General features: G+C 38.9%; 2 protein-coding genes across 3 annotated transcripts; both read right to left on the reverse strand.

The window, feature by feature from the left end:
* Positions 1-4,600: 4,600 nt before the first annotated feature.
* rsl24d1 (ribosomal L24 domain containing 1) lies at positions 4,601-8,639 on the reverse strand. The gene is made up of 6 exons (XM_035394943.1): positions 8,242-8,639; positions 7,546-7,659; positions 7,378-7,450; positions 7,017-7,080; positions 5,959-6,044; positions 4,601-4,979 (listed from the first exon to the last, which is right to left on the reverse strand). The coding sequence occupies exons 1-6, from the start codon at positions 8,320-8,322 to the stop codon at positions 4,909-4,911; spliced, it is 489 nt and encodes a 162-aa protein (XP_035250834.1). The 5' UTR covers positions 8,323-8,639; the 3' UTR covers positions 4,601-4,908.
* A 1,305-nt stretch (positions 8,640-9,944) lies between these two features.
* LOC118214708 (ras-related protein Rab-27A) lies at positions 9,945-24,262 on the reverse strand. 2 transcript variants are annotated; one of them, XM_035394864.1, is made up of 6 exons: positions 24,023-24,262; positions 16,230-16,402; positions 14,525-14,610; positions 14,259-14,362; positions 13,967-14,090; positions 9,945-12,272 (listed from the first exon to the last, which is right to left on the reverse strand). In XM_035394864.1, the coding sequence occupies exons 2-6, from the start codon at positions 16,380-16,382 to the stop codon at positions 12,068-12,070; spliced, it is 672 nt and encodes a 223-aa protein (XP_035250755.1). In that variant the 5' UTR covers positions 16,383-16,402; positions 24,023-24,262; the 3' UTR covers positions 9,945-12,067. The 2 variants fall into 2 exon arrangements, with proteins under 2 accessions (XP_035250755.1, XP_035250756.1); XM_035394865.1 differs by lacking the exon at positions 24,023-24,262 and adding an exon at positions 19,064-19,481.
* Positions 24,263-24,277: the final 15 nt, after the last annotated feature.

The raw sequence follows: 24,277 nt of genomic DNA on the forward strand, positions 1-24,277 counted from the left end.
TGGAATATTTAACTATATTTGCAGCCAGATCACCATAACCAATTACTCAAGCTTCAAATATTTCACAAAGATAAAACTGATGGCTTAGTGAAAAAGTGAAATTCTGTAAACCCAAAAATATTTTTATTTTATTTAAAATAATTTACAAAAATACACTGTAAAACAAGGCTTCATTATCCAAGTCCTAAACAGACCAAATCAAAGGTAAATTTGGAAATCAACCTTACATCAAATGAGAAAGTACGTGCATCTGCTCCTCTAAAGCAATGCACTTTATATGTGCAGTAGAGATTTTGCCATCACAGTGTAGTTACTCACTAAAAGACATGCATGCCAATTTTACAAAATTGTTTTTCTGCAAAGGCTAAATAGTGGTGTATATGACATGAGAGCTGTTATTTGACAGAGAGGCTGCTTTGCTTTTCCAAGATGAAATCACTTGTTGTTGATTAACCATTATTTCTGCTGGAGAAACAAACTGTTATAATCATACTTATAATACAGGACAGTTGATTACCAGGGACAATTCACGGTGCCTCGCTGTGAACAGTAGGCTACATTCATCACAAAAATGTGCTTTATAGATAAACGCTTCAGAATCAAAGCATGTTTCGATGAAAAAGCATTCCTAAAGCAATAACTACATTTAGAGAGATAGGAAGGTTTAAACGTTCATCACAAGATAGGAAATTTGTCAAAAGGTACCTCATTTTTCTTTGAACAAGGCATATGCAAAGGCTTGACCTTGCGTGGGAGGACAAAAATGAAAACAGCACATTACAACAGTTTCGGCAGTGGATACAAGACTGTTTTTATTCAGACCACATCACCTTAAACCTCCAACTAAGGGAACAAGCACCTGGGAGTCCAGACTGAGTGGGCATTAAGTACAGCATAGTTCCACTTAGCACTAAAGTCCCTTCAAGTGGGTTTCCGATACTTCCCTCGTCAAAGCTATAAGCTAGAACGGGGTCACCCATTATTACACACAAGCCCAATTCCCCCACTAGAACCAAGAGGCTATGTGCTACAGCCTTGTAAGAAAAATCAAGCTCTGATAGCACACATCAATGGGGACTTATAGCAAGCTGGCAGGCTCTATTCTGGGAAACCCACCTTATCGGTTTTGTAGAGGCAGAGACCTTTAAAGATGAAGACATTTTCCAGCAGCTGATGTGAATGAATTCTATGAATTTCTAAGCTTTCATTTTGGGAAGGGGGGGGGGGGGGGGGGAGACAAGGAGCAGACAGACTGGCTGCAAAATCTTAATTCAAACACTACTACGTGATTGTCCTGTTGAATTCAACTAACACATGGAATATGTCCCACATGGCTAGAATTGTAAATGTGGAACATGTAAAGGAAATAATCAGAGGACCAGGATGATCAAATGTCACTGCTTGTTTTACGGTCAGTTATGAACCCATTCACTTGCACGTACAGGTACCTGTAGCACACTGAAATACAAGAGCTCCAGAAAAAGTTATTTCCTTACTATCCACACAAAATAAAGGACAAACAGAATCTGTGGAGGTTACCATTCACAGGTCAAACTTACTAATTAAAAACGCTAATTGGGACAACAGAATAAGCAGGGAGATGCAGATGGTCATAGATATGGATTTGAATAGTCTATCAGGGTTTACAGGAAGGCTTCAAAAGACACTGAAACCTGAAGTGGACACAGGGCCAGCCCACACTAAAACACTTTGCCGTCACGCAGCTGAAAACCACAAACACTGAAGTACAATACTTATTTTTAATCGTGTCCTAATACAGGACTGCACGTAGATAACCTTAATCTGTTCTCCGTTATCATACTTATCGACTGTCATGAGATAAAAGTCAATAAAGAAGACTGGAGGCAGAGAGCAGATTGCATTTCTAATTTAACTCAACAATTGCCCATTTACGAGGTAGCGGTTAAATCGTATTTTAAAAGATTATTTTCAATCAACAAATCACCCACGGCGCGCTGTGTCAGAAGCCCCTGGCGAGACTGGGGAACGGTGCCATTCCTATTCGTTTTCCTCGCTATTAATAATGCAAAAGCACGCTTTCCATGACAGTGCTGCCCACGGGGAAATATCGACCGGCGTTCAATCGATAAAGCATACAGTACAGCGGAGGATCGAATTACTCCATTTAGCCCGGCCTACAGCGAATCAGTGCACAGGCAACTTTCTTCTGATTCACACATCGTCCGCTACTCAACGCCTGGAAGCCGCCACTACGAGAGCCGCTCCACCAATCCTGTTCTCCTAATAGACTCTGCGCTGGAGGGCTGCCTTCAGAATGGTTGTATTGACTTCACGTGGAATGCAATCTTCCCTTCCGAAACACACTGCTCACCACTTGATTGAACCTGGGCGAGGAAATCACGACTGTGACCGGCGCGTTGGCTCTACAGTCCCCAACGATCTGGTGCAAGTGCATAGCGATGCTTGAGCCATGCATTTCACTGCACCACTGAGGCCAAAGGCACCCAAACCACTCAATTTGTATCCAAGCAATCCAGTGGATTAATGCAAATTAATGGCATATTTTCATCTCTATTTTTTTGTTTGTGGCTCTGGTCATAGGCTGGGTCTAGCACTCCTGAATGTGCTGATAATTTCAGGTTTCAGTACTGCAGCAGCAATTTACAAAGCCTGTGATCTAAATACCTCTTGGATTTACACCTCACAGAAAGCACTAAAGCACACAAGCATTAGCCCAGTTAAGACTGCAACACTGTTCCTCATGCAAAATTACTCCAGCACAACACAACAGCTGCAAATGTTCAGTAAACACAATGTACAGAGTTCATTGGCTGATGAAGCTGGTGGAATCGAGCAGTGCTCCCAAATCACTACCGCTGACATCACCTCCCGAGGTGGGAAACTGAAGCTCATAGGAAACACGCAGAGGGAGGTTAGTTCCCACAGGCTGGTTTGTGCCATGTCCCTAAAGCAATAAAAGTTAAATATATGAACTGACAGTAAAAGCAACGACCCATCAAAAACTTCAAGCTTGTGAGCCAGAAAAAAAAAAGGACGAACTTGCACACTGTAAATGGTTCTTTTATCTGGGAACGTTTCCCTTAATTTTTAAGGATAGTGAAATACTTAACTATCCATGTCTCTATCACACCATTCCAGGGTGAAACAACTTTCAAGGGTTTTTAAACTGGTCCTAGGCAACCCCAGATACATTCTGTTCCCCAGTTCTCTTCCCAAGTGATGCACAACTTTTTTAATTGTTGCAACAAAGAAATGCACTACGGGAGATGGTAGTTCCAGGAAGTTGCATAAAAATACTTTATTTTCATTTGTAAAATATCTGTAAAAATTACCATCTGTCAGGGTCGTGGGGGTTCTGGGTTCCTATCCCAGTGTGCATTGGTTGAGAGGCAGGAATACACCCTGGACAGGTTGCCAATATTATACGGCATACACATTAACTCTCCATTCACTCACACACTCGTATCTATGGTGCTACCCACTGCACTACTGTACCGTCCCGGTAAAAATGTATATGTACAATTGCAATCATACCACACAAGGCCTAGAGAAAACACTTAAAATGCATTATGGGTAAAATTCCCCTTTCATGATCCACTAATCAACTCTACAGACACCCAAGTCATAAGATGTTCCTTCCTCCACCTGTACAAGCCTTTCAATGCTCTGTATACCATCAATGGGGATTGTAGCAGATACCCTCATAAAAACCCCATAAAACCAATGTGAAATACAAATTTACTACAAATTGTTAATGGGCGCAATTCCACATCTCTCAGGTAATGGATCTGAACAAGTCAGTTTTCTCTAAAAGTACTAATGTCACCCTGAGGCCCTTTGAGATGAACTACATATTCAACATTGCAAGTAAACAAAACTTCATAAAATCATGCTTAAGAATCAAATGATTATGAATTACAAAACCTGCCATTAAAGCAACTGAACAGCTAAAAGATTTACACACAAAATCCCCAAGACAGTCTTAAAGTGATGTCTTTTTTGAAGGCCAACTTGGAAGTTTCTTCTGCCATGGGTTCCCACAGCATATTTCCAATGCTTTTTGTCCCCCATAGGGGTTTGGTTTTCTGCAGAAAATAAGGTTTGTGGTTAATGTAAGCCTAAGACAGTTTCACGCTTTGTTCTACAAGAATATATTATAAAAAAAATATCTCAACCGTGAATTTCAAAGCAGTTATGTGCTTTTAAAAAGTAAGTTGCTAACAAGTTGCAATATTGAATCTAACGGTTGTCACGTACTAGTGTGGAAATTCAGTGGCGGCAGCCAAAAAGCAACCGTTAGGTTGTAGTTTCAATAGAGCAATTTAAAAGCAACTTACTTTTTTAAAGAACAAAACAGTTTTGAAATTCACAGCTGAGATATTAAATGGTGAAATTTAACTCGTAGAACAAAACATGAAACTCTTAGGTATATGCTAACCATAGACATTATTTTCTGTAGAAAACAAAATCCCTATTGAAAAAAAGCATTGGAAATCTGCCAAGGGAACCCATGGCTCAAAAATATGAACTCACGTCTGTGTTTTAGGACTACAAACTCTAACACTCTATTCTGTGAAATGATAGATACATACACATATTTGTTTACACAGATAAAGATTTTTATTATGCGCAACCCAAAATTTACCACTGTTGTGCACGGATGAGGGTTCATAGCACAAACAACTGTTTATGCTTAAAAATAGCACATCTGGAAACTGATGCAACTTCCACTGATTTTCAGTGGATCACCAGATTGGGATGAGTCCTTTTTACCTCTGCGTCCTTTAGAACTCTCACTGACAGGGGAAACAGTTTCTGTTTTTCAAGTCTTTAAAGAGCTGAATGGTTTTTTTTTTTTTCTTCAGATGACCATATTTCAACTGACTGCTGAGCCACAGAAAGCAGCTAATCGTCACCCATTTCTATGTCTTCCTGTAATTTTTCCACCATCTTCTCTTCCAGCTTCTTGGCTTTTCCTGCGTGCAAACAGGCTTGTTAGTAATAGGCTCACATCTTATAATGGCTCTTTGCATTTATTTTTTCCTTTTCTAATCCATGACCACACCCCTACAAAAACAAGAAATATGGCCCCACCTGCTGGTGCACAGTGAAATGGCAACAATGACTTAATTCTCCATTTAGGTAGACCAATGGAAATTTCATTTGAGGTCACAAACTCCCTTACTTAAAACAAGCAAACAATTTTTTTTCTCCCAAATAAATTTCCCATCCCTTAAATTATTTCTGCCCTGTCACTGCTTCACAGTGATTAATAGTGCTTGCTTAACCTTGCTTTTTTAATCAGAGGACATTCACAAATGTGCATATCCTTTGATAAAAACCAAGGTTTTCGGAAAAGAATTAGCAACAAGAACACATGCTTAATGAAAAGCCAATGGGATAGAAATACTCTTTGCATATTCCCACAAGCCTTGCCTTGCAATGAACTCATTCCAATAGTACACTTGGTCAATTTGACAGGGCCATTAAAGTGTTTGTTAGGAAAACATCCAGTGTGAATTTCTCATGCTTGAAAGCACAAATTTGAGATGAGATTTCTTCACCCAAACCATGTGTCATTGTGGCTAACTAGCCAAAAAGCTCAAATTTGCGGTTCAGTTTAACTAGACTCGGCTGTATCAATAGGGTTTAACTCCTACAAATACAAATTATGCACACAAGCAGCAGAACAAACAACCAATAAGTTATTGATATTCTAAATGACATTAATTACTAACAGCCAAAAGCTGCTTCAGTGGTGTATAATTGCGATCTACAACTTCACATGCAGAAGTGACAACAGAGACGGTCAGGATTCAAAAACACTCTTCTACATATACATTCTCACACTGAGAAAATGGGACAGAGGACAGGAAAAATGACAGTTTAGTTATCCCTCTTGGAAAGGGGAGGGTGCGGTCTGGGACAGATTGAAAGCAAAGACAGGAGACTCACCTGCGTGTGGGGCTTTGATTAGGTGAATGTTCTTCTTCACTTCGTTGATCGCCTCTTCCTTCTCCAACTGTTTGCCCTTCTTCAGTCTTTGAGAGCAGGAGGCAAGGCAGTGCATCAGAATCAAGGCCCGACACGTGCATCACTAATGCTTCCTCCTCCCAACATGATAAATAAGGGACAGCCTGCATGTAGGACGACCCTACGCCATCTGCTTTCCCCATTTAAAAGGCTTTTTTATGATCCAAGGACACTGTGACTTTGTATTACAAAGCGGAGCACAGCCATCTCCATACAACAAGAAATGGTATTACACATTGTAAAGGTGTAGTACGCTGGTCAAATAGTTTAAGTCCCAGCAGTGAACAATAAGTTATTTGTTTTCTGCTTTTACAGTGTTAAAAGTATTAGTTTAAATGTTAAAGGTGCCCTAAAATACAGAAGCACAACATGCTCAAAACACCCAATGTAAATAATACAGTTTAACCATAAAACTGCATTAATGCCAGGGCTCTACACTACATTTTTTTCCAAGAAGCACGTGCTCCTACGTTGAAAAATTTAGGAATACACCAATATATCCCAATTGGTAGATGCATGCTACATGGAAAAAATAATTTACGAGTACATCATTTTTCAAGAGGAAATGATCCTAAAATGGGAGCATTGTCAAGCTCTGAATACCCACACCAGATGGTTCGGATCCACGACATTACATATACTAGTATGTCAACATTATACAATATGCAAAATTAGCCAATTTCTTCAACCAAGAACACATTAATAGCGGTTAAAAGTATTTTAATAAGGTATTTAATAAGGTGATACCTCAATACCCTTTATTATGTATACCCACACCTCAATATCCTTTATTTACACCAATACTTGTAAATATACAGTTTATGATTTCACAACACTTTCATTTTTAAAGGCACCAACTCTATGCAAATCAGGATTAGTTGCACTGAATGAACAAAAACAGCAGATAAAACATTTTCAGTTTTGGTCTAGCGGCATATTGCTACCATCTGTATGTCCAGTCAAAAACAGTCAATCCTCACCTGTTCATGATAAACCGGGCCTGTCGCTTCTGTTTAATTTCTTCCACCTTCTTCATTGCTTCCACTGAATTGGACCAATGTCAAAACAAAAACATATTTTTACAGAATGCTCCTTAGATTAATTGCAATCGATTGCCAGCTAGATACATTTGGGATTCCATCAGCGCCTATTGATATGACTATCGTGTAAAAACGTGCGCATAAAGTACAACTATATATAACCTTATTAACATCAAGTGCTTCAACACACAATGAAATGGGATGCAAGCGGTCCAACATAACAGCTATGTGGACCCAAAACTAAAGCAACTACTGGTTATGGTAGTCTCATTTTGACATGAAAAATAGATGATTCGATTACCCGTCTTGTTCCACAACAGCCTCTGGTATTTCAGTGGAATATTTCTGCGCTTCTCAAACTCAAGAGAGTTATCCTGCGAAAAGAAAGGAATTGTTCAACGTCATACAATTTTAAAAATCATCAGGACCGGAGCGTCATGAGTGTTGGGATTTAATTACTCATACTCACTACTGTCAACTCCTTGCCGGCGGCCTTTCTGAAAGCTTTAGTCCACCTGGTCTTCCTTGGGTTACGCTTCTTCTTGAAGTTTTTGTGACATTTTGATTTGCAGAACCGGAACACCTTTAAAAAGACCAGAGACGCTGCTGGTTTAACACGAGCTAACATTAACGGGTTTATGGTGACTGGGTTTGTGGTGACTTAGCGGTTTTAACTACACTAGTTCATTGTTGGAAATCTGTCTTCTTTAAGTTAATGATGTAATAGCGCTTTAGCTGAGCCATACAGCATGCTACCTGTACCGTAGATTTCCAACAATTCACCAGTCGACTGGCTACATACGCTGACTATGGTGCAGAGCAGTACAGTTGTAGTTGGCTACACATGCTAACTGTCCACCCAATTTATGTAACACGTGGCTAGTCAGGTAAATATCGGTATTTAATAAGAACTTGCCAAACCGTAAAAATGACACATTCGTACGTGTTCTAACTTAACTAACTGAAACCTTGTTTTTGTTTCCATCTTTTCTGGAAAGCGCTTCCAACGCAATGTATGAAAACCCCTGTATAATAACAATAATCGTTGTAAACATGGCTGCTGTAGACGCCTGAAGTGAGCTAGCTAACTAGCTATAACTAAGCAAGCTACTACCGCGTTCCATTATGTTACCATATTTGCAATTATATGAATAAGGACTCTTACCTTGCAGTCGTTCCGTACAAACATCATCCCATGTCCGGGATATACCGGTCCGGAGCAGAAATAACACTTCTCAATGCGCATATTTTATATTTTGAGTTACTAATCACGTACAACTGTAGCTTCGCCCTTCCACACACAAACGCACGTTTTAAAAGAAGGAAGTTGCGACATCGAGTTTCCGGTGAAAAGATCCAGAGGAAACTGTACGATACTAAAGCGATTACTCAGTTGCTGATAGCTGCCTGATTTACTTTGAAAGTTCCGGTTTCTATAACACGAATTTCCCCAGTGTTATATACATTTATCAGGAAATTATTCAAGCGATTGAAAGCTTTTTAATTTTATTTCGTCTGTATAAATAATGAGCCAAAGAGCATGTCTATATGACCACCCTAGTTAGAGGCCCAGAACGGTGGTTAAGAGCTGCCCATACTGCCCCCTGGTGAATATTTGTGGGGTCAGTAAACGTACTTTCAACATTTCTCGCCTACAAAAAAGCCAACAAATCATGAAAACATATAGATTAATGTCTCACTGTTATTTTAAAGTAGACTGTTGTGCTCCATTCGTCTCTGCCTTTTTACTCGTATCAGTCTTATTGTTCGCCATTTTGCACTGTTTAATTGTTTAAATGTATATATTCTTCTCCTGACATGCTTTTGTAGATGCTTTTCTGCAATAAAAACCCGTTTATGAACGCTATGGATTAGTTTTAATGAGAACGTTTAAAATCAGTTTGATTGTAACGTCACATTCTACAGATACCTTGACTCTTCTCCAATTTTGTATCTGAATATAAGAAGCTGCTATTATTTATTTTTTTCTAAGTAATGTAATATAACGTGTAAACGTTTTATGGATATAGTAAAAATGAAATCATATAGAGTATAAATAAGAAATTGATCTATGGATCCTTTGATAGTATAGGCAAGGCTATATTATACACTAAATGAAAAGTTCACTGGCCGCGTGATATATTGTTCATATGAAACAAGCCTTCGAATAAATTTCACCTGAACAACAAGTCTAAATTTAGCTAATTTAATTTGAGGACCAAATTCTGATGGACTTAGCTACTGAAATGTTGTTAAACTCACTACAATGTAATACACAATCATACAATGCTCAAAATAGCAGCCATGAGATTACTACAGTAAACTATTTTGTTTGCACAATGAAAAGTACCAGGCTGTGTGCAGTCTTTTTAATCGTATTCTCCTTACCCTTGCTTAAGCTATACACATCGACGTAAATCAAATTAAAATAGATCCATTGTTTATAATTACACTGTTTTCCATTGCTATGCTTTACAGTAATCAGGCAAATTCAGCATGTGTTCAACAATGTAAAACAGTGTAGGCCTGGAAATTTTTCAGTACGTACAATTGTTATGTTATTGCACACAAGAACACCATTACTATACTGTACATTCGTTAATTTCTAGTAATAAAATTTTTCACAAGCACATTTACATTCAATTAATAAACAAGCAGCAAACATGAATGTTTCTATGGAAACTCAACTTACAGGTTGTACCTGTAACGTTCTTGTTCTACAACTTGGTGATACAAATGTGAATAATATGTACAAAACAAGTAAGGCTTTGACGTGCCCACTAAATCAAAAGCTTATCTTTGAAATTATCTAAATGTGTCAGTCCAGTTACACTCACTGGGCAGTGTCAGCCAAGCTCACACACTGGATGTTTGTGGGCTCAAGTCCCAAGAGTTTATTTACCTTTGTTATATACTCGGCATTAAGGAGAGTCGACCACAAAAGCCGTTTCCAGAAAGGCATTGGTCTCAGGCATCCAAATACCAATGGGAAATTAAATATGGGAATGGGAAATGGAAAATTATATTTTGTTCAGTGACACGTGTTTATTGCAAAAATATAATTGTGACACAATGATGAGGTTCAATCACTTAACATTCAACATTCACTCCACTCCTGTAAAAGCACAGCACAACTTTTTTTTTTTTTGCATTCTAAGTCCTTGTGGAGTATATTGATGTGTAGCACTTAGGACTACAGAATAGCACATCCTTACAATGTGAAAGGCATTTGTTTCATAATGTATAAAAATCACTTTTTACATTCTTAACACCATGGGGGGAGGGGGTTTCAAATAAATATATATGCATTTATTATTGAATAAATGTGACAGAAAAAGAAACCGAAAAGCAACTATTGGTCTCTTACTCACCATTTGACAATGCTATAAGTGTCCACATGTGTATTTAACATTAAACTCCCTCACCTAGTGTTGAAACAGTGATATAGATGATTAGAATATTAAAAAGCAAACTCAACAGTTTTCATCAACTTGGCTTACTGCATTACAACAAATAATAAATGTGTAAAAAAAGTCTTTAAACATGGTCGGATTTGATGAGATGAAAGACTGCTACTCTCTGGTTGAATTGTGTGATCTGCTTATTATCTTAACTTGATAATTACAATCATTAGTGGTGGGCATGGCACCAAAGGGGGGTAAGTAATCAGGTATTGTGGCTGCACAAATATTAATACACAGGTGATCTGTGATCACTTACCATGTCTTTTATAATTGAGCTACATGATCCTATTTTCTGTAAAAAACCAGTGTTAATCACACAGATGGCAGTTATATTATAGACTGCAGCAACCGCATCAAAATCTGTGATGTGCTATAAAGATCATTATACACGAATGACATGATTATAGTCATATACCTGACTAAATATCAAATCATAAACCCATGAATATTACAAAATTTCTCATCATTGTAGCCATGATGGTTTTCCAAGAGAGCAGAAGTTTAGAATTAGATACTGTATTTTAGAAAGATTGAAGCAAGCTGTAGTTCAGAAGGGAATGAACTTGCTTTTAAGTGTGCAACACAATACGCATAAACAACAAACAAGGCCTCACTTAATAGATATGACATCAACAGAGTGTTTTGGCATTAATGCAGTGTTAGAAACAAACTAGTACGTTTGATGGTAATAGTAAAATCGTGTCCATAGCTTTCCATGGACTGGTACTGGGATTAATTAAAGAACAAGACACAAAAACATATCGGAAACAAAAACCAAATGATCACCCCTGAAACATGGATTTCACCACACCAAAGAGCCCCAAGTTACAATAACCTCTGAAAAGACACCAATGATGTCTTGTCTATGTCTGAAATCTAAAGAATAAGATGTACAGTAGCTGACATAACCACTGCTGAATTATTTTGGCACTATGTTTTACATGGAATTATTAAGAAGTGTATTTGACCGTCTAATCTATCACATACAGCGTGTGTCCAGCCACTTGAAAACCACAATAAACCAAGTATTGTAAAAATGAGGACAAATGTGGTTTCCTACTGAAATGGTAAAAGTGTGCACAATGAACACAACACTATGATGGCACTGAATGGCTTTTCTGAAATTCAGAGGACAGTAACACATTTCTTTGTTTTCTAATATGTGCATTCAGTTGTTTTTCTTTTTAACTGATTGCTGTTGTTAAAGGCACTTCAACTCCATACCCGGAGTATAAATACCACGTACTCCAAACTTGACTGACAGAATTACTAAAAGTAACCAATTACAGTTCACCCTTGTGATTCTACAAAAAGTTTCTTCCTGCTGCATTAATATAAACTGTGGTAGCAGTCAGTTGTCAGGCAGCAGTGTAAAGGTGAAAATATGTTCTCTGCAAAAACAAAAAAACCTGCTCTGGCTGGAGATTAATCATGCAGTACCACATTCGGTAAACAGTTTGTCCAAGATTTTAAAGGTGAGGCAACAGGTGGAACTTGTTGTAAAGAAACAGTCCGATGGCTTCCTCATTAACAGCTGCACTTGCCCTTCTCTGGGCTCTCCTGCTCAGTGATTCTCTCGTTGGCACTGTGCCCATTGGACCGCAGTGCGCTGTCTGGCATCCAGGACTTGTCCACGCAACGTTCCATCCTCTTCATGATGAGGTCCAGCAGGACCTCCACAGCCTGGCTCACGTTGAGCCCATCCGCTGCACTCGTCTCAAAGTATGGGATTCTGTCACAAGATTTAAAATGACCCGATTACATAATTAACTTTTTATTTCCACTTGCAATAGTGAGTGACCTTTGTCTTCTGTGATGGTCAAGTTTAGGTGATTACTCGTTTGCTAAAGAATGTTTCAGTGTTACAGCACTTTAGAGCAAATTATAGCATGCACCCGTCTATTGGGCACTATTTCCATAAACTATGCCCAACACCTTCAGATATTGTAGGTTTACCCTTTCAAATGCACTGCTAAGACAATAAGACACTTTCTGTAAAAAGAAGACGCTTTAGTTTTTTCAGGATACATTTCCCTCGGGAATAAAAAAAATAATTCTCTGAAAAGAGGGATTCAGAAAATACCAGATGAAAATCAAATTTCATGTGCTGCTAATGCTAATCACTTTAAGCAAAGTATCTTCCAGAATTTCTATTAGGTTAATTCATTCAAGTGATACTGTTCTTTTGACTTTTACTTCTGAATTGAGGATAATATGCACCTACACCAAAATCTTCATGTATTTAGGTTTGTAAATATGCCACAATATTCACACAAATGAGTAGTCACATTTGTACCAGACCCACAGATTCAGATGCACTTAATTTACCAAATATTTAATTTGTTTTAGTTTTAAGTTCCAGTATCTACACTGCAGGCCATTGACAGGTGGGACCTTAGCTTTGTCTTCAAGTTTATGAAAATGTAGTCAGATCTGAAAGATGACTAACTCCAAGACAGGGCCACTCAATACAAGTATCATTTTCAGCATAAAAGCAGCTTTAAAAACATTTCAGTATCAAGAGCCATCCCAGAAGATACAGATATCTGCTCAAGTTCAAACAAATGCCTCCAAACTCATTGGATGGCACTTTATCCGACTGCAGAAGTTTTTCAATGACAAAAACTGTAAAATTCTTGACTGGCCAAGTCATTCACCTGAACTGAATCCAAATGAACATGTGGTTCTTATAATGAAGACAAAACTTCACTCAATTAGCCCCCAAAAAACAAGCAGGGGCATAAAGTAAACAAGATGGCTGTAGTACAGGCCCGGTAGAACATCACCAGAGAAGACACTCAGCACTTGGTGATGTCTATGGGTCACAGACTTCAAGCAATTATTGCATGAAAGGGATATGCAACAAAGTACTAAACATTACTACTTTCATTTACATAACATTAATATGTCCCCAACATTATGATGCCCTGAAATGACAGAACTATGTTCAAAAAGTGCTGCAATTTCTCAATGGTGAAACCAAACTGTACAAAAAATACCCTGAAATAAAATCTGACAATGTGCACTTTAACCACAGGTGAAATGTTTGATTACAAATTTAAAATTGTGGAGTAGAGCCAAATCAAGGAAAAAATGTCTTTGTCCCAAGCATTAACCGAACTATTCTAACCCTTTAACATTTCCAGTAGTCAGTGACTAATGCTCAACAACAGGACACACTACATGGATTGGAAAATATTTGCTTTTCTAGAGGTGACAGGTGAGCACACTTTACAGAAGTGAAGTTTGCCTGCCTCGTCCCTGAGCAAACACACCTCCTGCCCCTTTGCCAAGTATGGGCCAGAATCCGCCTCTAAGCAGCGAACTCAGATCAGCACGGAAGGGTGGTTCAGGCTAGGATTAAAGGGTGTGTAAACTGATCCAGGATCTGTGGACGGAGGCAGAAATGTGGAGCTCCATACATACCCGTACTTCTCCGCCAGATCTTTGGCTTCCTCCTCCTTCACTGCCCTCTGATCATCCAGGTCACACTTGTTCCCACAGAGCACTATGTCTGGATTCTCACAATAGGCATGCATCTGTAACTGGCCTGCAGGAGATGAGGAGGAGTGAAAAGGATTCAAAAATCAAAACTGCTGAATATTTGGGGATCTAACATTATAGTCTCCAGCAGAGATTTCCTTTTAGTTACTTGGGCATGAAATCATTAGACAGCAGCTGGACAGGGGGCAAATAATCCAAATAAATGGGGACTCACTCATCCAGTTTCGGACGTTGAGGAAGCTCTGTTCATTCGTAAGATCAAACAGGAGGAGGAAACCCATGGCGTCTCGGAAGAAAGCTGTCGTCAAACTCCGAAACCTGACACCACAGAAACAAAATATCCAGCTTAGGCACCAAAAATGATGTTGAAAGGGTACAAATACTATTAAGATTTTCAGTTAATAACAACACACAAAAAATCCAGACTGACCAGTATTAGAAGGATGAATGTTGACTAATTTAGTTTCCTGTGTTCCTCACCTCTCTTGTCCCGCGGTGTCCCACAGCTGAAGGTGAATCCTCTGTCCCCTGCCTGAGGTTCCGTCCGGCCCATTGGATTTGTAAACCTGCAAAGCATGGGCGGGACAAACTTAAAGACATAATCACTGAAAAAAGCAAAGCAGAAAAAAACACCAGACAGCTGGTGGGTTGACTGAGATGACCTTATGTGGAAGGGTCTCTAGACTGGTAGATTTGTCCATTCCTATGAACCCAGAGTCAACTTTAGGCAAAGGTTGGACTGCAATGATTCCATCATCATTCGCCACGATGGCACGGGTGACCAAACATACATAAACAACGCCTACATTTAGGCATGTTGAGTTCAGTGTTTATTTTTTGGGAGTGATCTAAACTCAACAACGTATTAGTCATGTTTCGCAGCACAAGGAGTCCCACTGATTCCACAGACTCCTTTCACCGGGAGCGCGGAGATGTTTGTTAATATTTCACCTGTGCAGCCAGGGCTGCAGAGCATATCTGAGCTTTTCCAGCAACACTTTGCTACAGGGTACCCTGACTATTGGGAGCTCAGTGATGAAACCCACACCATACCGGGTGCTGTAGAAATAACACATCCTTAAGTTCAATACTTGCATTAATTGCATGAATAAATAAGGAAGTGCTTGCATATAGTGGTCAATGGTGAAATTTCAGCTGAATGAATTTCAATATATTTCCTTAACTGACAAAATCAAAGTGGAACTTAGCCTAATCCTGATATAAATATTAAAACACAACAGAGAAATTGAAACTCCCTTTCCCAGATTTGAGTATTTTAAAGCATAGTTACCTGGTATTAAATAAACAATGATGTGTATTCACCTCTGTTTGACTGCTTTTTCCCTTTAAACTAGTTTCCATATTTAGCCCCACACACTAAGATTCTTATCAGTATAATGGAATGGAATGGGAGGTGATTTTAACTCCTGCTATTTCCTTTCTGACCTCTGCACATTGAATGGACATTATGGTAAACAGCAGGAGAATACACTGAATTAACCGAGTGCTGGCATAAACAACAGGATTATAGGAGGTTGAGAAAAACATAAAACACTAACTGGGCTAACACAAAACTGGCACTTTTCTGCTCTTGCTCAACACTGTGGTCTTGAATAAGTACTAAGATTTAAATAATAACAAGTTTCCCTTCTACAGAAAAAGCCTTACAGAAAACAGGTATCTATATGTGGGTCATGTTTTCCAAGCTCTTCAAGTACATTTAACATTATGTTGGGCTTTTGACATCAAAAAATGAGCATTTCACTGATTTTATATTACATTAAATTCATTTAGCACACAGTGACTCACAATGTAGGAGAAACATTAGTGCATTCACTTCATTAATATAAGGAACAGTACCAGACCAGCAACTACAGATGAAACAGCATCACTAACTATGCTAATCAAGAACCAAAATACAAATACATATAAACTACATCTGTAACTAACCCAAAGAAGTAAAACATAAAACCATACAAACACCAAAATCTGAAGCGGTACCAATTTTAGGAGTGTATGGGGTGAGGTGAGAGGGGAACCAGGTCACAGACTGAAGAGTTGGGTCTCAAGTCTGCATCTGAAGATTTATGCCAACAATTCTGCTGTCCTGACCCGCATGGGAAGTAGGTTTGATTTGACCAAAAACATTGTATGAAACAAGAACCCTCCCCTTGGATCAACTCACCAGTCTTTTTTCTCTGAAGTCTATGCCCACTGTCGTGATGAACTTGGAGTTGAACTTGCCATCTGTATACTGGTAGAGAAAACTGGTCTTTCCCACTCCAGAGTCACCAAGGGCAAGGAACTTGATGAGGTAATCATAGTCCCCATCAGACATAGTGAGCGACTATTTCAGACCTGCAAGCCAAACAAACAATACCACATCCATAAATGACCACCTATGGAGAAATGGGTAAAGAGCATCTCGGTACATCGCATGAACGTAACATAGCTTCAAGTGTCTCACACTGATCACAGCCACACTAATAAAGGGATAGGGTACTGGACATGTGAGAAGGCAAAGAACAGAAATGTGTGTTTCATATTATCTTTTACAATTACTGCACCAGAGCAACTGGTAAGAATCCATAACAGCCAGCTCAATATTTTCAGTTACAGCAATGAGTAAGATTTCCCCATCAGGTAAGATTTTTCCTGCAGCAAGACAGCCCACCGAACACAATTATTCATTGCGGAACTTCCAGCTAATTCAGAAAGGCCACAGTCATTTGCGTGTAGAATCTTGAGCTCTCATCTGAGCAGAAAGATCTAAGAATGTGTGCGTGTCTGAAAGAGAGGGGGTGGTGATTGTGTAGATGCCCCTACAGCTAGTAAATCATGGTCATAATATCCCTTTCTGTGTGGTAATACTTTGCCACAGGAAGTGCAAAAAAATTCTGTTCATTCTGACAGTATCTTAAAGGCCTGAAGTTGTCATCATCATGAGAAAAGTGGGGGAGGGACACACTCAAACCCCAACCCTATTTTAACTTACCACTACTAACGAACTTAGCTGATTAGACCTGACCCCATTGGCAGACACTTCCTGTTATCACCAAGCAAGGCTTTCCATTTTATAATCTGGAATTAGCTCTTGCAAATTAAGAATTATTTTAGACAGAAAAAATATCTAATAATTCTTTCACAAGTGTGTGATGGGTGGGTGCGTAAATATGGCACACCTTTAAATGTTACGAATGAAAGCACAGTCAACACTGGCAGAGAACATTTTATGTTACTGTTGTTACTGTCACTGTTCTTGTTATCTTTGGCATGTTACTTAAACTATATTGCTCTATTAAATCTCCAACTTCAAGAACTGACAATGTATGCCTCAAGAGTGAATCCCCCTGCACTAGCATATCTGGCTTCCAAGCAAATTAATGATGCAATGCAGTGTAAGTGAACTCTGAGGGCTGTACTGTGCATATGTGTGTATGTGTGTGTACATGGTGTCAGTAGGGAGAGCTGAGTTTAGCCAAACAAATAAAACATGGATATTTATCAAATGGCATTCAGGGAAACTGGCTTGGATTCCCACAGCGAAGCATGGAGACCATCATATGACTGCACCATGTGCCACATTCCTTCACTCTCATCAGCACTTAAGTCCAGAGCATAAGGAGATTAATTTCTGGAGGAGAACCAAGTTTTGTGATAAACAGCAGCACCTACACCCCAGCCCTTTACAGGACTATTGGCCTTCCACAGAGAGAGGCGTAAGGCCTTCCTGTTTGCACACTGGAACATCACACATCACACTCAACAGATTTCACACTCACCCCTTTCACCCAAGCTGTTGGGACATTGTAAGGCAGGTGGTAACCCTTGTAAGACAATAAATGCGTGATTACAAAGTTAACTGCACATTCTAAAGATGATGCAACAATCACTACTAGTAATTGAGTTCTAAAGCACTAACTTATAATTTTGAAAAAATCTACTAAAAAATCTTTTTTTTTTTTTAAACTACTGTTCAAAGGGTTAATATACACATTTAAGACGTGACCTCATAAGCCTATGTCTGGATACAGGGTATTTTCCACACCAGTGCTACTGAATGAACATGAACACACAATAACAACTAGACAGAAGTCCAGTGAAATGCTCCTTTCTGCTGTTTCTTTGAACAGGCTAAGTGTGGAGGGTGGGGGGTGGGGGGCTTCGGTCTTATCCCATGATTAACAGTGAGAACTGATGTGAAAGCAGAATGGATTCTGCAGAACCTTATCTTGTGCACTTCTGGCTTGTTACATTGTCAAAGCAAGATCTGCAGCCAAATGGGAGGCCTAGACAGCAAGCCTGGGGCTAAAAAGGCATCTCCTGTTTGTTTTCACCGCTAAAACTCTTGAAGAAAGGACAGCTGGTTTGCTGTGAGGGGCTCGGAATATTAAAGTGCTTCGTGGAGAAGTCCCCAAAAGTGCTCCTGTGTTTTTCTATGCAGTCAAGTCTGAAGCCAGCTGTTATCTCCTGCCCCAGAAAGGAAACGTGGCCTGCTCTGATCACACGGGCCAATAGCTGGCCAACATTAACCAATGCCGTGCAGACAGGGCTGCAGAAGAACCACATAGTGTTTACTTAGACGTACACATTCAAAGACAAACCCACGCTGCTGGGAACACAACGGCAGGCCGCTGGCCTCAGTCACACGGTGCTCACACCGCGGAACCACTACAGGACTGTCCGGGGAGGGGCTCATTCAATAGCACTGCATGTTAGAGGGGGGAAATTATGAAACAACACCACAAGAGTGGAAAAGTTCTGGGGGAGACAGAACTCTGTTTAATCTCTCTCTCCAATACTGCCCAAGGAATATATTATGATTACTTGAGGCTTTCCGGTCTATACATGGCTTTAATAAAAACAATCTATTGTGTTGGCTGAGAAGCAAATTCTGAGCTGAAATAGATGGAATTAATTTACATATATTTTTGCCATTTTAGCAGATGTCCTTTATCAGTTGCAACGTCACACTCTCATTCTTTAACACACATTCAATTTGTAAAGCTGGAAACTCACCGAAGCAATTCAGGTTAAGAACCTTGCTCAAGGGAACAACAGAAGTGTCGCACCAGGAAATCAAACCAACAGCCTTGGAGTTGCAATCCCAGTTCCCTACCTACTACGCTAACCCAAAAAAAAAAAAAATGGGGGAAAAAACGTTTCTGTAGACCACAAAATCACACTAAGCTTCACAATGTGAGGAGCTCAAGCCACCACAGAGAATACACAAAATGCACCAGCACTTTGGCTTGGAAGCTGTACGCTTACTCAAAACTTATGGAAATTCACTCTGACTACTGAGACCCGGAACAGGCTGCGAGCAGTGTCTATCTATAGTGCCTTGTGTGCAGGCACTCTAGTAACGCTTGATTATCCAAGAAGCAAACAAAAAAAAAGAACTTATTACCTAGCTCTGCATGAACATGAACTGTAAGTTCAGTGTAAGTAAGCAGTCATCTTCCCTTTCTCAAAGTTTTGCAATAATATTCCGCCCATTTGTGTTGCAAGTCAGGAACAAGCAACAACTAGATATGTTATTTGCCTTTTGTCAGATTATTATTATCAGTGAAGCATCAGTGTCTTCAGAAACAGAATTTCTGCTGCATCACTTAAAGATAGACACAACAGATAATGTATCACACTGTTTACCAATAAAATTACCCGTTCTTCAGCTTCAAATAAAACCAAAATTGGGTTTCAGAGATTATATCAATAGCTAATCTTAGCCACATCTGTGATGTCGGTTTTCTACAGACACAGCAAAACAACATCAGACGTTTATGGAAGGTTAGCTGTTAAAGTAACCCCTAAAAACTGAACAAAAAAACATATTCAGCATGGAGCCTGAAAAGGGCAAGGAAACATTGAGGACCTCCTAAAACAGACACTAAATGGCACTGGATCAGCCACAGGAATTTCTACTCCTCCCAGAAAGCTCATACGGCCCAGAGCTCTGCACGAAATCTGATTACCAGCTCTCATAACTGCCCACAAGATGAGAGCTAGGAGGGGTGTTGGCATTTTACCCTCTCAAGGCCTGCTAATCTTTCATTTGAAAATGATTCAATCCCGCATAGCTGTTTCAAAAGAAGAGAATCACCTCACCTCTTTCCTCATTTTTCCAAAGAACAAGTCCCCCTCCTTCTCCCCCCAGTTTTGTTCCCTCTGTTTTAACCAAGAAATATTATTTTAAATAATTTAATGAAAATAGCTGTATTTGGTAAATTGAGGTTGACATCTAATTCAGGGTCTTTGTTTCCAATGGGATCCACCAGCATATCTTTTGCCAAGATTAAATCCACGTCTCTGCAAATTAGTCCATGTATGGTTATATTTCTATAGTATCTAAATGTTTTTACTTGATGCACTCATCGCAACAGCAATTTCAATATCTTTGTACAGTTCTCAGAGACAATAGACTGCAAGACAGAATCTGGAGGAAGAGGGTTCCCCAACTCAAGATAATGCCTAATCCACTATCACCTTCAGTGAAGGATTTTAACCAGGGCCAAATCAGAAGAGTAAGATGCACTTCTAATAACAAGTAAACTCTAATTTCTCTTCTTTTCCTCAAAATCTGTACTTTGCCATTTAATTACCAGTCTAATAAATCACCATAAAGACACCATCCCAAAACCAAAGCCGTTTGTGTCCCAGCAGCGGGCATTTTAAGCTAGGCAAAGCTGCAGTAGGCAAAGCGGCAGGGAAGCCTGGAGAACACGGCCTCTTGTCACACATTCTTACAAAGGCGGAACTGAAGTACCCACCCTAGGCAGCGATCCAACACAAAAGGAGAGCTCTGCTAAGGAGAAGGCGGATATGGAAATGGCAGGAACTTAAACAAGCCACACTGCTCAGTGGAAGGGTGGGGCTGCTCAGGCACCACGCACACACACACACACACACACACACACACATATATATATATACACACATTTATGGATTACTCAAATATCGATTCTATTTAATTATGGTTTTTCAACTTTTTTTCAACTAGCTGCAATGTGGCTTCAAAACACCAAGATTATCTGATTAATTCAATAATTCAATAATCTGTTCATTACCATATTTGATTATTTAAGGCAACACTAACAGTGCAAAAGTGCAGAAAAAACAGTACCTGTACAATCTTGAAACTGTTAAACTAGTCAGAATCAAAACGTCCAGCTGTAAATATTACTACCTACACAAGAGATATATTCATTTGGGATGCTAGTTTCTGTTAACCTCAGATGAACATAGGAAACAGTATGACCATACACTGCCCACTTACTCTTTATGAAGCATCAAGACATGCTAAGTAATGCATCAGTATTTTCTAAGCTGAAATCAGGTCAGTGAAGTATTTTTTAACAATTTGGACGGGAAACACTACGAATCATGTTCAATTTATGCTAAAAAATATTTAAGCAAACAGTTCTGAGAAATACAGGGAAATGTATGTCCTTATATTGGTAGACAATTGCATACTTTATGAGATTGGAAGTTCTGCAACTGATTATTTTAATAGTTTGAAAATTTCTAGTAGTCTTAAAAATGCAAAGTTCAGTGTACCATATTTTCATGACACACTACCAAAAATGTTAATGTCAGATAACAACTGTACACCAGCTATGATACATGTAGTAGCAAATGGAAACACTTAAAAGTGTAAATAATGAATACTGAAATTATGGTTGAAGTCAGTATAAGAATTTAATATCTAGAGCGAACAATGTCCTGAATTCAATGTCAAATTTGCTTTGGTAAAAGAACCATAACACACGTCTAAAAATCTGGGTAGATATTGTACTGATGTACAGTGGGCCCTGTGAAGGAAATGCAAACAGCAAAACTGACATCTGTGAAAAAGCAGGATTTGTGCCAATAAGCTCAGCATGCTCTCATCATCTAATACCCATCAGCTGTTTCTCATGTGATCACAGATATTATACAAAGCAAAGTTGTAAAATATCCATGTCTCCCAAAACACCAACTGAAGTTCAAGGAAGGAGATTTTGTGGAACATAGAGTATAGCTGGGTCATGGAAGTTAAAAAAAGTTATTAATCATAGTTTTTAATGTTTGATAATTGTGTTAAGAAAGTGTATAACCCATTAAAGCAGCAAAATCATAGCTAATTGGGTTGGTTTAACTGATACTTGTGTATACTGCATGCAACCTAAGATTATACTGCAGCCTACATTATGGACAATTTCATGGAGCATTCTTACTACATTATCTAGGAGTCTGGATAGTTTTATATAACTTCATTTTTATCTATTATTTATATCATCTTATCTGGTCAATTTAAATGATTCAAGAACACACAAGAAAAAGAGTGACTGAAAGCAGTTCACATGAGGTCAGATCACTCATCTTAATATGGCCTATGTCAGTGTTTCTCAGCCCTGGTCCTCAGGACCCACTGCGTATGCTCTTGCTCAGTTAAGGTCATTGAAAAAGTGTTATACCACAATTGTGTGGTTTAGCTTATTTTAACACAATGGTGGTTAGGCTCATTGTCATTTGTTGTCAAGAAACATTCATTTTACACATATGGTTTCAGGTTTCCATATTCTGAGCAAATGGGACCCAAATGATTTCACCTGACATTTTGTAATTGAATCAATGAAAAACGGAAGCTCATCCAGGAGGAATTATTTGCCATATATTACGTACAGCACAGTAAACAAAAGCATAAGTTGGTCTGACCGATTGAAATCCTGGGATGTGAATATGGGGCATTTATTTTTCAGGGCACACATAGCTATTTCTGACATAATGTGACTTTAAGAGGGCAATTTGCCCAGATGTAAAAAGTCAAATAAAGAACAATTTGTGTCTAATCTAAAATCAACTGGCAGCTTATAAAACAAAAATTATAAAACAGAGCTTGTTACTATTGTTGGTACAAAAATGACCATGCATAGTCGGTCCCCAGGACCAGGGTTCAGAGACACTGCCCTATGCTACAAGTAAAGGAAACCTGCAAATCTGATAAAAGCTTTTGACTGCCTCTTCCTCATTTTAAACACACACTGGTCTGAGGAAGGTCTTCGAGATTTCATACTGGCAGTACTTGCAAAAATAATTTAACTGGAGTCTCATCGACACAACAATCAGAAATCACTATTCTCAGCTAGCTAATGCTTGATGCTTAAACCCAAGCAGAAATTGTGCTCGCTCTCTGCATTTTTTAAAATGTATTTATTTATTTGGCATCAAATCAGTATTGCATATATCAGTATTGGATGGTTCAGGAGGTTGTGAGGAATCCTGAGAAAGTAACCACATTAAAGGGATTCTCCATCAATATTAACATGTCCCCAGTATCATTAAAAGTCCGGTTAATGCACAGTACCTATACATTGAACTACTAAGCATATCTAGGCGACTGGAACAAAATACTGGGGAGGATTTATGCTTACTGAACCTAGATTTTCCACCTATGCTGGAGGATCCACGTGGTTGGTTGTAGGACCAGGTGGATGCCATAAAGAACAAACACCTTCATCGTGTAACTTACAAACTTTATATTTTATGCAACGCTAAAGTGAATAACAACGTTCAGAGTGGTAATGTTAACAAAAATGACAGCTTCCTCGTAGCGTCAAGATCCCACACTTCATAATGACGCATACCATATGTTGCACTTGTAGCCGATAGCAGTAGCTACCGCAAATCGTGATGAGATTAACGTTATTGATCCTGTTGGTGGTATTTCATGAACTAAATTAGGCATCACATATAATAATCTCGACAAGCGAGATATGTAGAAGAAGAAAAAATAACAATAATGTTAACACGTAAACTGAGACATCAGTCGCATTAACTAAGCAAGACATAATTGATTTCACTTTGCAGTTGAAATTAAGGGTAGTTTACCAAATTCACAAATTCAAATAGCGTAATCCGGAAAACAATAAAGTTAATTATTCCCAAAAATAACCAAAAAACTAAATACATGCAAGTATTGTCCAAAATCCAACTTACCGGTCTTGTAAGGTTGTTCCCCAATACGTCACTGCGCAATAGGTTTGCGTAGAAAAGGCGAAGTAAAATAATGAGCTTACTTGCTACTTTGTTTCGCCGCGCAGTCACAGTTCAACTGACTGTGCCTTTGAAGTCGGAGTTTTAATGTCGTGTATAATTATTGTATATTTTTCGCCAATAAAAAATTACTTCCCGTTTTACTGGAGAGCCCCTCCTTCAGTATACTAACCCAGGATGTAGAGACCTCCGTAGGAG

This window comes from Anguilla anguilla, chromosome 16 (assembly GCF_013347855.1).
Source record: "Anguilla anguilla isolate fAngAng1 chromosome 16, fAngAng1.pri, whole genome shotgun sequence".
NCBI classification, from domain to species: Eukaryota; Metazoa; Chordata; class Actinopteri; order Anguilliformes; family Anguillidae; genus Anguilla; species Anguilla anguilla.

What these genes read in the sequence shown, in the direction of transcription:
- rsl24d1 (XM_035394943.1), bottom strand. Translation starts at nt 8,322, where the DNA reads ATGCGCATTGAGAAGTGTTATTTCTGCTCCGGACCGGTATATCCCGGA. An exon ending in GCCCGGTTTATCATGAACAG is followed by an intron (nt 6,045 to 7,016) that starts GTGAGGATTGAC and finishes CTGCTCTCAAAG; the next exon opens with ACTGAAGAAGGGCAAACAGT. An exon ending in AATCAAAGCCCCACACGCAG is followed by an intron (nt 4,980 to 5,958) that starts GTGAGTCTCCTG and finishes GTTTGCACGCAG; the next exon opens with GAAAAGCCAAGAAGCTGGAA.
- LOC118214708 (XM_035394864.1), bottom strand. Translation starts at nt 16,382, where the DNA reads ATGTCTGATGGGGACTATGATTACCTCATCAAGTTCCTTGCCCTTGGT. An exon ending in CAACGTCCGAAACTGGATGA is followed by an intron (nt 14,091 to 14,258) that starts GTGAGTCCCCAT and finishes CATCTCCTGCAG; the next exon opens with GCCAGTTACAGATGCATGCC. An exon ending in GATCTGGCGGAGAAGTACGG is followed by an intron (nt 12,273 to 13,966) that starts GTATGTATGGAG and finishes ATCTTGTGACAG; the next exon opens with AATCCCATACTTTGAGACGA.